The sequence below is a fragment of the Schistocerca americana genome, chromosome 10, assembly GCF_021461395.2.
Source record: "Schistocerca americana isolate TAMUIC-IGC-003095 chromosome 10, iqSchAmer2.1, whole genome shotgun sequence".
NCBI lineage: Eukaryota > Metazoa > Arthropoda > Insecta > Orthoptera > Acrididae > Schistocerca > Schistocerca americana.
Genome location: NC_060128.1, coordinates 95,254,109 through 95,265,597, shown reverse-complemented (window position 1 = coordinate 95,265,597; position 11,489 = coordinate 95,254,109). Strand labels below are relative to the sequence as shown.

Sequence of the window (11,489 nt, the reverse complement as noted above, 5' to 3'; positions counted from 1 at the left end):
GAAAACCTGTTATACAAACAGATAATTTTATCATAAAAGTGTATTAAATGAAAGAAGTGAACGAAATGCAGCGTGGATATGATGTACTGCGTTTCTGAAAGCGATAGCCTCTTCGTTTAATCATCGAAGGTAGTGTGCTAAGGGCGGGGTTGTGTTGTTGCACACTGCCTCATTATGTTTTTAATTTTTGAATAAATCTATTTTCCGGTAATTACCAAAAATGATTGCCTGTCGAACGCAAAGGCCGCTAACGATTCATATCGAACGTGCAAACCTATGGCTACTATTTACAAAGTTCACTACAGCAACGTTAAAAGACGAACGTTTACTAACTTACAATTAATTGGAAATGAAAGTACTAAATTTACTTACTGTACTCGTCAGTCACGTTGAGTCCATGGTATTCTGCTATCCTCATTTGGAAGGAATGCCAAATCCCAACAAAATTTAAACGTCTTTCCATACTACATAACCAAGGAATTAGATTTCGCCATGTGAAACTGTCGGCATTTTCACTCATTGCTATTCACAACCGAAAACGATAAACTGTGTCCCCTTGGCAACGCACTGAACATTTAGCACAATACCACCAGATTTGTATGGTCGACACGAGTCGCACGTTCGATATATATCGCGAGGCTCCCTTGAGTTCGATAGGCAGTCATTCTTGGAAATTACCCATGTTTCGTTCAATAGATTGTATTACGTTTACAGACAATTTAAAACGTTTGCTTTTATTTTTTAGCACATGGAACGATAAGGAGATTTTGTAATGAATTTACCTTCTCTGTTTCAGTGTTCAACATAAAGATCCAGAGGTGTTCCGGATTCGGCTGTTTTATAGTCGCAGCATGAGACATTGACTGTTAGCTTGTTTTCAGTATCCAGAAAGTGCCTCTTACAAGAAGTGCTCAGCAGACAAGGATAGTGAACAGAAAACTTGAATGTGTTTCGTATTTGTACGCTTATTCGACAGCGCTACTCTAGTGAATGTGCCTGAGGTGTTTTTTGCCATTTTGTAAGATTTGCCAGCAAACACGAACCGGAATTACTGAACTGCCTGAGCCGCTGCTTGCCGTCAATCATCAAAGTCTGTGATCCTTTTGTTTCTGAACAGTTTAATATTTTGTGTACAACGAAAGCACAAACTTCGTGCCGTCCAGTTTTAACATTAATCTTCGATCGAATGTTGAATTTTCCTTGTTACGTTCCGTGATAAGCTCGAGTTCTTGCTGCGTGTGTGAAGATTGAGTGTAAGAACAGCTTTTAGACACGTGTGCATTGGAATACCGGCCCAGTCAAATTGGGCCGCGCTGGGCGCGAGAGCCGCTACGAAGATATTCCACACCGGCAGCCGGAGTGCATAGGCCGAAGACGCACCAGCCGAGGCACCCGGGCCGCAGAGAGAGCTCGTTGGCCCTTCGAGCGCAGAGGAGCCCGCGCGGAGGCGGCGCCGGCGTCGCGCGGCGGCAGCTAGAGGAGGCGGAGGGGGAGGCGGCGGGCGGCGGCGAGCCCCCCGCGTCCGCATGCGTGTGCGTGTGCGGCGAGCGCGTGCTGGCCCCCCGATGCGGATGGTGCCTGATGGCGATGCTGGGCCGCGGGCGGCGGCGCGCGGCCGCTGCAGCTAGGCGGCTGGCCCGCGATGCGGCGGCGGCGTCGCCGGCAGCCGCCGCGGCCGCCGACCTGGCGCTCGACCGCCTCTCGGACCGCCAGCTGGAGCTGCTGGCGGCGGCGGTGGCGGCCGGCGGCGGAGGCGGCGCCGGCGCCGGGGGCGGCTGCGTGCTCGTCGAGGCGGCCGACCTGGCCGCGCTCTGCTGCCGCGCCTGGCGCTGGGACGACCTGGAGCCGGACCAGCTGAGGCCAGCCCCCCACTGCGCAGCCGTCAGGGACCCCGTCTACCACTGCGCCAACCCCTACCACTGGAGCAGGCTCTGTCCGCTCGGTGAGTACGCCTATTTCTTGTATTCTCCTCTTCTTACTAACCCCTAACAAGGAGGCCACCCGGCAAAGGATTTTTCGTAATTTTTTTGTATATGCGATAAGTGAAGTTCAGTGACATAGAAGAATGTTCGATACCGGCCGTCGGCTCTGACCATAGAGTAAATATCTCTAAAGTGAGCATTCACATGCGCAGAACAGATTTTGTGTTGTCAACATACATTGCCAGCCTGGTCACGTGTTCTTGGGATGTCGTGTCTTTGTCCGTATAAGCGCCCTGTATACTTAGAATGTCACTAGATACCTAGTAAAGACGGATTCTTTTCGTACGTGTCGTGGATTATTTATATATGTTGCGCAGAAATTTTAACAGTATCCATTTGATATTGGGAATAAACCAGCCACGTAACTTTTAAGGGCAAGTGATATTACATTCTGCTTCTTTGCGATAGGTGTTACAGTTCAGATGCATTAGATTTTTGGTTGTTTTCGGTATGATACGGCACTTTATAGTATTACAGAGCCAGACGTACGTTTTTGCAGTGATAGTCTGGCAAAACAACTTGACACTACGCTAGTACTTTTGCAAGTGCCCGAAAAACACCGAATTTGCCACACATCAGCGATAATATCCCTGCTAATTCGTCCTTTTTTCTGCTGTTTCTGCATATTTATTTTCTCGTTTTTGCGATCTAAAACAGAATTTTTCTCACTGGTGATACTTCGAATTATTTATGTAACGCATTTTACGTACTTGCTCCCAGTTTATTAAATAAATAGTAGACTGAGTAATCTATATACATAATCGACAAGTCATTGATAAATGCATGGAGTATAGTAGTTGCCGAAACAACTAACCATTCCCTTTCCTGTTACACTAGCAAATTTACGAGAGGAAGCGATTGTTTGTAAGCTTTTGTACGAGCCGTAGTATAGTCATAAAATCGTAGAAAAACAGGTCTACAGAATCAAGCCTAAATTATAAATTTTTAAACATATACAATGTCTCTCACTAATATGATAACTGTAATTAGAGCTACATGGTATGTACCCATGAAAAGTTACTATCCCTCCTTTCACATATTTTTCTTTGCATCCGTAGCAACAACAGTAATTCACTGTCGTTATTACACTATCAACAAACGGTGAAATACAAAAAAAATTCTTGATATTATAAACTTCAAATGCTGCAGAAAGAACACACGCACACCGAAGTCCCGAAAACACGTGACAATCCTGGTTTAATGTTGACAACATGCGCAAGACGCAATGCTCACTCCAGAAATATTTACTCTATAGCTTTGACCACTGACATTATAAACACGTGACAAATGCTGTTAACATTATGGCAACGATAACTGAAGTCGGGTAATGCTGAGGGAATTAGATTAGGAAATGAGACACGTAAGGTAATAAAGGAGTTTTGCTATTTGGGGAGCAAAATAAATGATGATGGCCGAAAAAGAGGATATAAAATGTAGACTGGCAATGGCAAGGAAAGAGTTTCTGAAGAATAGAAATTTGTTAACATCGAGTTTAGATTTGTCAGGAAGTCGTTTCTGAAAGTATTTGTATGGAGTGTAGCCATGTGTGGAAGAGAAACATGGACGATAAATAGTTTGGACAAGAAGAGAATAGAAGCTTTCGAAATGTGGTGCTACAGAAGAATGTTGAAGGTTAAATGGGTAGATCACATAACTAATGAGGAAGTATTGAGTAGAATTGGGAAGAAGAGGAATTTGTGGCAAAACTTGACTGGAAGAGGGGATCGGTTAATAGGACATATTCTGAAGCATCGAGGGATCGCCAATTTAGTATTGGAGGGCAGTGTGGAGGGTAAAAATCGTAGAGGGAGACCAAGAGATGAATACACTGAGCAGGTTCAGAAGGATGTAGGTTGCAGTATGTATTGGGAGATGAAGAAGCTTGCACAGGATAGAGTAGCATGGAGAGCATCAAACCAGTCTCAGGACTGAAGACCACAACAACAACAGCAACAACAACAACAGCTTAAATGTTATTGGTGATCGTTCACTTATATATTTATTGCCAAATTACAGACCTGTTACCTGATATTTTAAAACTGGCCGTTTTTCTTTTGCTGTTTTCATTTCTTTTGTTTTATCTACAACATTTACAAAGAATAATACTTTTCAAAATATCGATAATTTAAGGTAGAAATTTAAATAAAATTTTGTTGTTCTTTTAAGAAGAATATAAAAAGAACATTGGGTAGAGAAGATATTTGTTAGTGCCATCACCGATTTGTGAATGGCCGTGGATACCTTGACTACCTTGGAATGCGTTCTTCCACACACACACACACACACACACACACACACACAGAGAGAGAGAGAGAGAGAGAGAGAGAGAGAGAGAGAGAGAGAGAAAGGTTATTAGTAGAGAAATAATATTGCTAATCCTATGCTTTAACTTTAGGTGACCATCCGTGTATAGCATTTGGTGATTTCTTGGCTAGATCGCCAGTACCTTATGCTTATTTACTGTCACATCTCGTCTTCCTACTCCTGTTCCTACTCATTGTTTTTTTTTTCTTTTTTTTTTCTTCTTCTGTTACCGCCGGTATCGCTGTCCACCCTCTGGAGATTCGTTAGCGTAGCCAACGAACAACAAAACTCAATAGGTGCACCGAAAGGTGACGTGATAACAGCAGCCATTAACCCTACGGCACTGGCCAAAGCCGCCGATGACTGCTATGGAACATCGCTCCTGACCCAGTTAAGTTCCTCGAAAGTCTTCAGATTCGATTTTCTGGCGAATTTTTAAGAATTGCATCGTAGCGCTTTGAGGGATTGATATTTGAATTTTATCTGTAGGCCTAATGGATGCAGATGAGCTCTGTTCCTGCATAGGCTGTAGAATAATATCCGCTACCAGTCACAATAAAAAGTGATTTTACTTAATGCACTACCGGTTTCAGGCTTGTCACATTCTATTATGTGTTTCAATGCCCAGTGTTCGAGATCACCGTTTCAATAAACATCTCGGAAATTGGAAAAACGATATTTCAGCACAGCGCTTTTCATTGAAGGCAAGCCTTCGTCTATAATACATGTACGCTGGCGCAATTATCTTGTTCTCTGTGACTTTTTAGCATTCGGCGAATGTTTGCGACCTGTGCTATATATGTAAGCAGCATTCTGTGAGTAGTTGCGATCTCTACTTACATGTAAGCAGTATTTAAGTAGAAATATTTTGTAAGCAGCTTTCCCTGGCGACACGGATTTCGCATTATAGTAGCAATGAAACGAAGCCAGTGATAACCACTTACTTTTGAACTTCTTAGTACCATATTCAGCTTTGTGTATCTGCAGCTCTCGCCTTTCTTTCCGTGTTTGCAGTTAAATTAAGTTCCCTGGAAAGTCCACAATTTATTCCTATAGCTAAAAACATGCAAGTTCACACGCTATGTAATCTCTTGTTAATGTAGCAAGAAGCTGGTAGAATAAATAACAAGCTGAAGTACACCAAAGAAACATAAAAAGTTACTGTAAACACAGTTTCAAAGCGTGTACACATACAACTAACATCAACACGATTTGGTGGGAAAATGAGAAATGTTACCCAACTTTGAAAAAATTTAGTGATCTGTGAGTTGCTTGGAAGGGAAATTCCGTGGCATCAACCAAACCATTACAACAAATCAATTGTTACACTTTCCTCACCAGTTTTTACACCAGAAAACTTAAAAGAGTATCAAATCGTCAGTCTAAGTCCGTACACTTGAGCAATGTTCTACCTAGGATGGGTCGCTCTAGTGATTTGTAAGCAATATTTTTAGGCTGTGTATATAAGTATGTGTGAAATATGTTAAATATTTGTGACATGCGCGTACGCGACTTAAACAACGGGTAAAGAGCTACGCAAAAGCCCCTGGATCGATTTCAGCCAAACGTTGTACACGTACTGCTACTATCTGGAAATAGAAACTGTGGGAGAAGAGAGAAGAGGAGGTGCACAGAGAGAGGGGAGAGAAAGGAAATAGACACATTGGGAAGCGGAGGAGTTGGTCGGAGAGAAGGGAAATGAGGAGATGGTATAATAGCATAATGACTTTTCTGGAGACTAGAAAACTACTCTGTAGGAATCTGCATGGGTTTCGATAAAGACGATCGTGTGAAACCCAGCTCGCGCTGTTCGTCCGCGGGACTTAGAGGGCTATAGAGACGGGTACCCAGGTAGATGCCGTGTTTCTTGACTTCCGCAAGGCGTTTGATACAGGTCGCCACAGTCGTTTAATGAAGAAAGTAAGAGCATATGGACTATCAGACCAATTGTGTGATTGGATTGAAGAGTTCCTAGATAACAGATCGCAGCATGTCATTCTCAATGGAGAGAAGTCTTCCGAAGTAAGAGCGATTTCAGGTGTGCCGCAGGGGAGTGTCGTAAGACCGTTGCTATTCACTTTATATATAAATGACCTTATGGATAACATCGGAAGTTCACTGAGGCTTTTTGCGGATGATGCCGTAGTATATCGAGAGGTTGTAACAATGGAAAATTGTACTGAAATGCAGGAGGATCTGCATGGTGCAGGGAATGGAAATTGAATATCATTGTAGACAAGCGTAATGTGCTGCGAATCCATAGAAAGAAAGATCCTTTATCATTTAGCTACAATATAGCAGGTCAGCAACTGGAAGTAGTTAATTCCATAAATTATCTGGGAGTAGGCATTAGGAGTGATTTAAAATGGAATGACCATATAAAATTAATCGTCGGTAAAGCAGATGCCAGACTGAGACTCATTGGAAGAATCCTAAGGAAATGCACTTCGAAAACAAAGGAAGTAGGTTATAGTACACTTGTTCGCCCATTGCTTGAATACTGCTCAGCAGTGTGGGATCCGTACCAGATAGGGTTGATAGAAGAGATAGAGAAGATCCAACGCAGAGCAGCGCGCTTCGTTACAGGATCATTTAGTAATCGCGAAAGCGTTACTAGGTAGATGATAAACTCCAGTGGAATACTCTGCAAGAGAGACGCTCAGTAGCTCGGTACGGGCTTTGTTGAAGTTTCGAGAACATACCGAGGAGTCAAGCAGTATATTGCTCCCTCCTACGTATATCTCGCGAAGAGACCATGAGGATAAAATCAGAGAGATTAAAGCCCACACAGAGGCGTACCTACAATCTTTCTTCGCACGAACAATACGAGACGGGAATAGAAAGGACAACCGATAGAGGTACTGAAGCTACCCTCCGCCACACACCGTCAGGTGGTGTGCGGAGTATGGATGTAGATAGATGATTGGCATAAGTACGGACGCAGGAAACGCGGGCAACTTAGTTATAGACAAAAGTGACTGGCTAGTTATTTGTGTATTTAGACTGAGAAAGTCGGTTCCGTAAAGAGGGGAAGGAATGTCCTTGCCAAAGTGAGTAGTTTATTAGGCGTTAGAGAAATAAATTAAGCCGCCGTCGAAGTCTTCAGGAGGTACGATCAATTAACTGCCTCTCTTTATACTGCTCGCTAAAAGGGTCACGGTACGTTCCACGTGTTGGCTCAGCGCAGCAGTACGCCTGCATCTCATTTTGCGGCTTCTCGCACCAGCGCCCCACGCTTGTCACTTTCCCCGCGGCTGTGGTCGCCTCCACAGCACGCTTTGTCGTTTTTGATCCGCGTCGCCTCTTCCGCGTGCTCTTCGCACCTTTTGTGGTGTCACCGCCAGACACCACACTTGCTAGGTGGTAGTTTAAATCGGCCGCGGTCCATGTAGTACATGTCGGACCCGCGTGTCGCCACTGTGATCGCAGACCTAGCGCCACCACCAAGGCAGGTCTCGTGATACGAGAGTGGACTCGGCCCCAGTTGTACGAGAACCAAGCTACCGCCCAGTTGTACGCGAACCTAGCTATCGCCCAGTGGTACGAAGCCTTTCTCTCTCATTAGCCGAGAGACAGAATAGCCATCTAAGTTAATGGCTACGAACTAGCAAGGAGCCATTTGTATCAGTGCCTATAGCGTACGAGTATTCAAGAGAGATGTATTCCAAGGAATAAATAAAAGTTAAGTAAAAAGCATCTACATACTTTTCTTCTTATTCATTTATAAGTTCTCATGTTCCAGACTTCACGCCCGTCTGCTTCATGCCGTGCGTGCACTATCGGCTACAGCATTAGTCTAGCGTGCCTTTCTTTTGGCTACTACCGTGTGGCGTAACAGTCTTGTTACGTCACTACACCTTTCTTCGCCGTCGCGTCGCGCAGAAAGGAAGAGAAGACGAGCTAGCGGTAGTAGCCTTCACTTGTTTGCGGCTGCGGGCGCCAGCGCGTCATCTCTCCCCCCTCCCCCCACCCTTCCCCCTTTCTCCACTCATCAGTCTTTTTTTTTCCTCGCTGCCTTCCGCGCCAGGCGCCATGGCGCGTCTCGTCGTGTGATCGCAGCTGCCGCGCCGCAGCCATGGGGGGGGGGGGGGGAGTTGTGGATAACGAGTGGCGAGGAGCCTGGAGGAGGCCGCTGTGAATTTGTGTCGGCCCCGAAATTACAGAGGGGGCCGCAGCGGACGCGATCGCCGAACAAAGGAGCGCCGGCTGATAACAGGGCGCGCAGCAAAAAGCGCGCCCAACCTGTTCTGCCCGCTCCCAAATTATCCGCCGTCTCCTCACGACGCGATAGTCATGAGCGGCCGGCGCCGTCCTTTTATTCCGACTAATCGCCGCAGGTAAGGTAAATAAAGATGGCGGCGGGCGCGCGCGCGCGCGTTTGGTGGGGGTGGGGGGGGGGGTGCTCTTCTCATTACGGGCAGGAAGCGCTGCGGTTTCGTCGAGTCTGCGGAAGGCCTCTTAATAACGGCGGATATCTTTAACCCCTGCTGGCGTGGCGGTCTCCTAAACCGTGCGACTTGTGAAGAAAGAGCGGACTTCCAAACGCGAGTTGTTCATTATTATAGGTGACATTGTCAGCAGGAGAGCGATCTCTGAATTTGATTAAAACTTCTTACTCACTCACTCCGTCGTCAGCCCACCAGTGGCCTACCGGGACCATTCGACCGCCGTGTCAACCTTAGAGGAGGATGCGGATAGGAGGGGAATGGGGTCAGCTCACCGCTCGCCCGGTCGTGATGATGGTATTCTTGACCGAAGCCGCTACTATTCGGTCGAGTAGCTCCTCTATTGGCATCACGAGGCTGAGTGCACCCTGAAAAATTGCAACAGCGCCTAGCGGCTGGATGGTCACCCATCCAAGTGCCGGCCACGCCCAACAGCGCTTAACTTCGGTGATCTCACGGGAACCTGTGTATCCACTGCGGAGGTCATTGCCTTAAATCTTCTTACTAGAGAAGTTTATTTCCCCAGGTCGCAGTAAATATACGGGGTGAACATGAATAAAACCGGCCATCTGCAGGCCGTATTCCTGGCTGCAAATGGGGGAAACAAGGTGCTATGAAAATGTGTCTAGAAATGGATGAAGCGCGTGCAACGACGACAAATCGTCCCGGAACACATTACAGAGCTGCTTCGCATCCACATCACAACAAATGTTCAGAGTAGCCCCTATGGGATTGAAGGTTACAACGGTAGTAGCAATATTAGTTGTCATGAAAGATTGACATAACTGTACTATGGCTTATGCCTGAAGCTTGTACTTAGGTTCGTCTAAATAACCTGTAGATCCCGATCCTCCAAATGTGGTGTACGCACAATCTACATCTACGTGATTACTCTCCTATTCACAATAAAGTGCCTGGCAGAGGGTTCAGTGAACCACTTTCATGCTGTCTCTCTACCGTTCCACTCTCGAACGGCACGCGGGAAAAACGACCACTTAAATTTTTCGTGGGAGTGCTGATTTCTCTTATTTTATCGTGATGATCATTTCTCCCTATGTAGGTGGGTGCCAACAGAATGTTTTCGCAATCGGAGGAGAAAACTGGTGATTGAAATTTCATGACAAGATCCCGTCGCAACAGAAAACGCCTTTGTTTTAAGGATTGCCTCTCCAATTCACGTATCATGTCTGTGACACTATCTCCCCTATTTCGCGATAATACAGTCCGCCGCCTCCCTGCATCTTGCTCTCTCTGAAAGGACACATGATCACACCAACGCCCAAAAAGTGCTTCATACGTTGTATGATGTTATTGGTTTCCGTGAAGGTACTTATTTTGGTGCGACCGTGCTGGCTTTCGATCGTTTCCATCTGCTTGGCCCTACGCAAGCACCATCTCGACTTGTTCCCGACATGAATACCGGACCATTCCGTTGCTTACAGTAGCTGCGTCAATCATACAGACTGCAACACACAAGGAACATACGGCACATAGTCAGAGAACTTTCATCCGTCAGCGCCATCTATCACGGCAGCGATGCATTCCCGTACACATACCTTTTCTCCTATATCTCTAGTTCGGAATCCGTGCTTGCAGTTTGTCGGCTTTATTGACGTTCACACACACACACACACACACACACACACACACACATATATATATATATATATATATATATATATATATATATATATATATATATATATATATACAGGGTGATTCAAAAATGCATGTAAATATTTCAAGGGTGTATTTGTGAGGTAAATATAAGACAAAAATGTTCTATACAATTTTTTCCATACTTGGCTTATTACAGAGTTATGAACAAAACAGGATAATACATTCAATACAACGTAAGGTATTTAATTCCCAGAGTTCACAGTTTAATTACAGTGCATTTGGACTAACAACGCAAACTGATAAATAAACGTGACGTAACAAACTGCAACAATTCCTCGCGAACACTGTATTAATTTAGGTCCTGTTGATTGAACTACAGCAATGCACAATAACTAAGGAAAATTGAAGCATTTTACAGACTGTACTGTACTGTACTGTATTTGCACAAATCTTAATGCAATGCATGTTCAAAATGCTGTCCCTGAACTTGCAGACAGACCCGTGCTCGTCGCATCAATGATCTCTGCACATTACACAGTCCGTTCAACTCTCCACGAATAATTTCACAACCACCTTCAATTCTTTGTTGTAGCACTTCTCTGTTCGGTACTGCAGAAGAATACACCAATGTCTTTAGTCGGCCCCATAAATAAAAGTCTAAAGGGTTCAGGTCAGGTGATCTGGCTGGCCAAGCAATTGGTCCTCCGCGACCTATCCATCGATGTGGATACGCAGAATTGAGGTACGCCCTTACGTTGCGGCTGTAATGGGCGGGAGCACCATCGTGCATAAACCACATGGTGGCTCGTGTTGCAAGAGGGACATCCTGTAACAATCCAGGCAATTCTCCCTCCAAAAATTCGCAGTACGCGTGCCCATTCAGCCTTGGAGGCAGAACATGAGGTCCGAGTAAGTAATTCCCCACAATACCACACCAAATGGTTATGGAGAATTGATGTTGATATCCACGCACAATTCTCGCGCCAGGATTCTCGACAGCCCACTGCTGCATATTATGCGAATTGATTACACCCGCACGAGTAAACATGGCCTCATCTGTGAATAATATCCGCCGAATGAACATTGGATCATTCAAATGACGCTCTTGTAACCACTGGCAGAATTGCTGACGGCGAGG

General features: G+C 45.3%; 1 protein-coding gene across 1 annotated transcript in view; it reads left to right on the top strand.

Annotated features, from left to right (window-relative positions):
- Window positions 1-1,581: 1,581 nt before the first annotated feature.
- Window positions 1,582-11,489, top strand: part of LOC124552267 (mothers against decapentaplegic homolog 6) — a 232,716-nt gene continuing 222,808 nt past the window's right edge. The window contains exon 1 of the mRNA XM_047126547.1: window positions 1,582-1,942. Coding sequence (XP_046982503.1) covers window positions 1,582-1,942 — 361 coding nt within the window. The remainder of the gene's footprint in view (window positions 1,943-11,489) is intronic.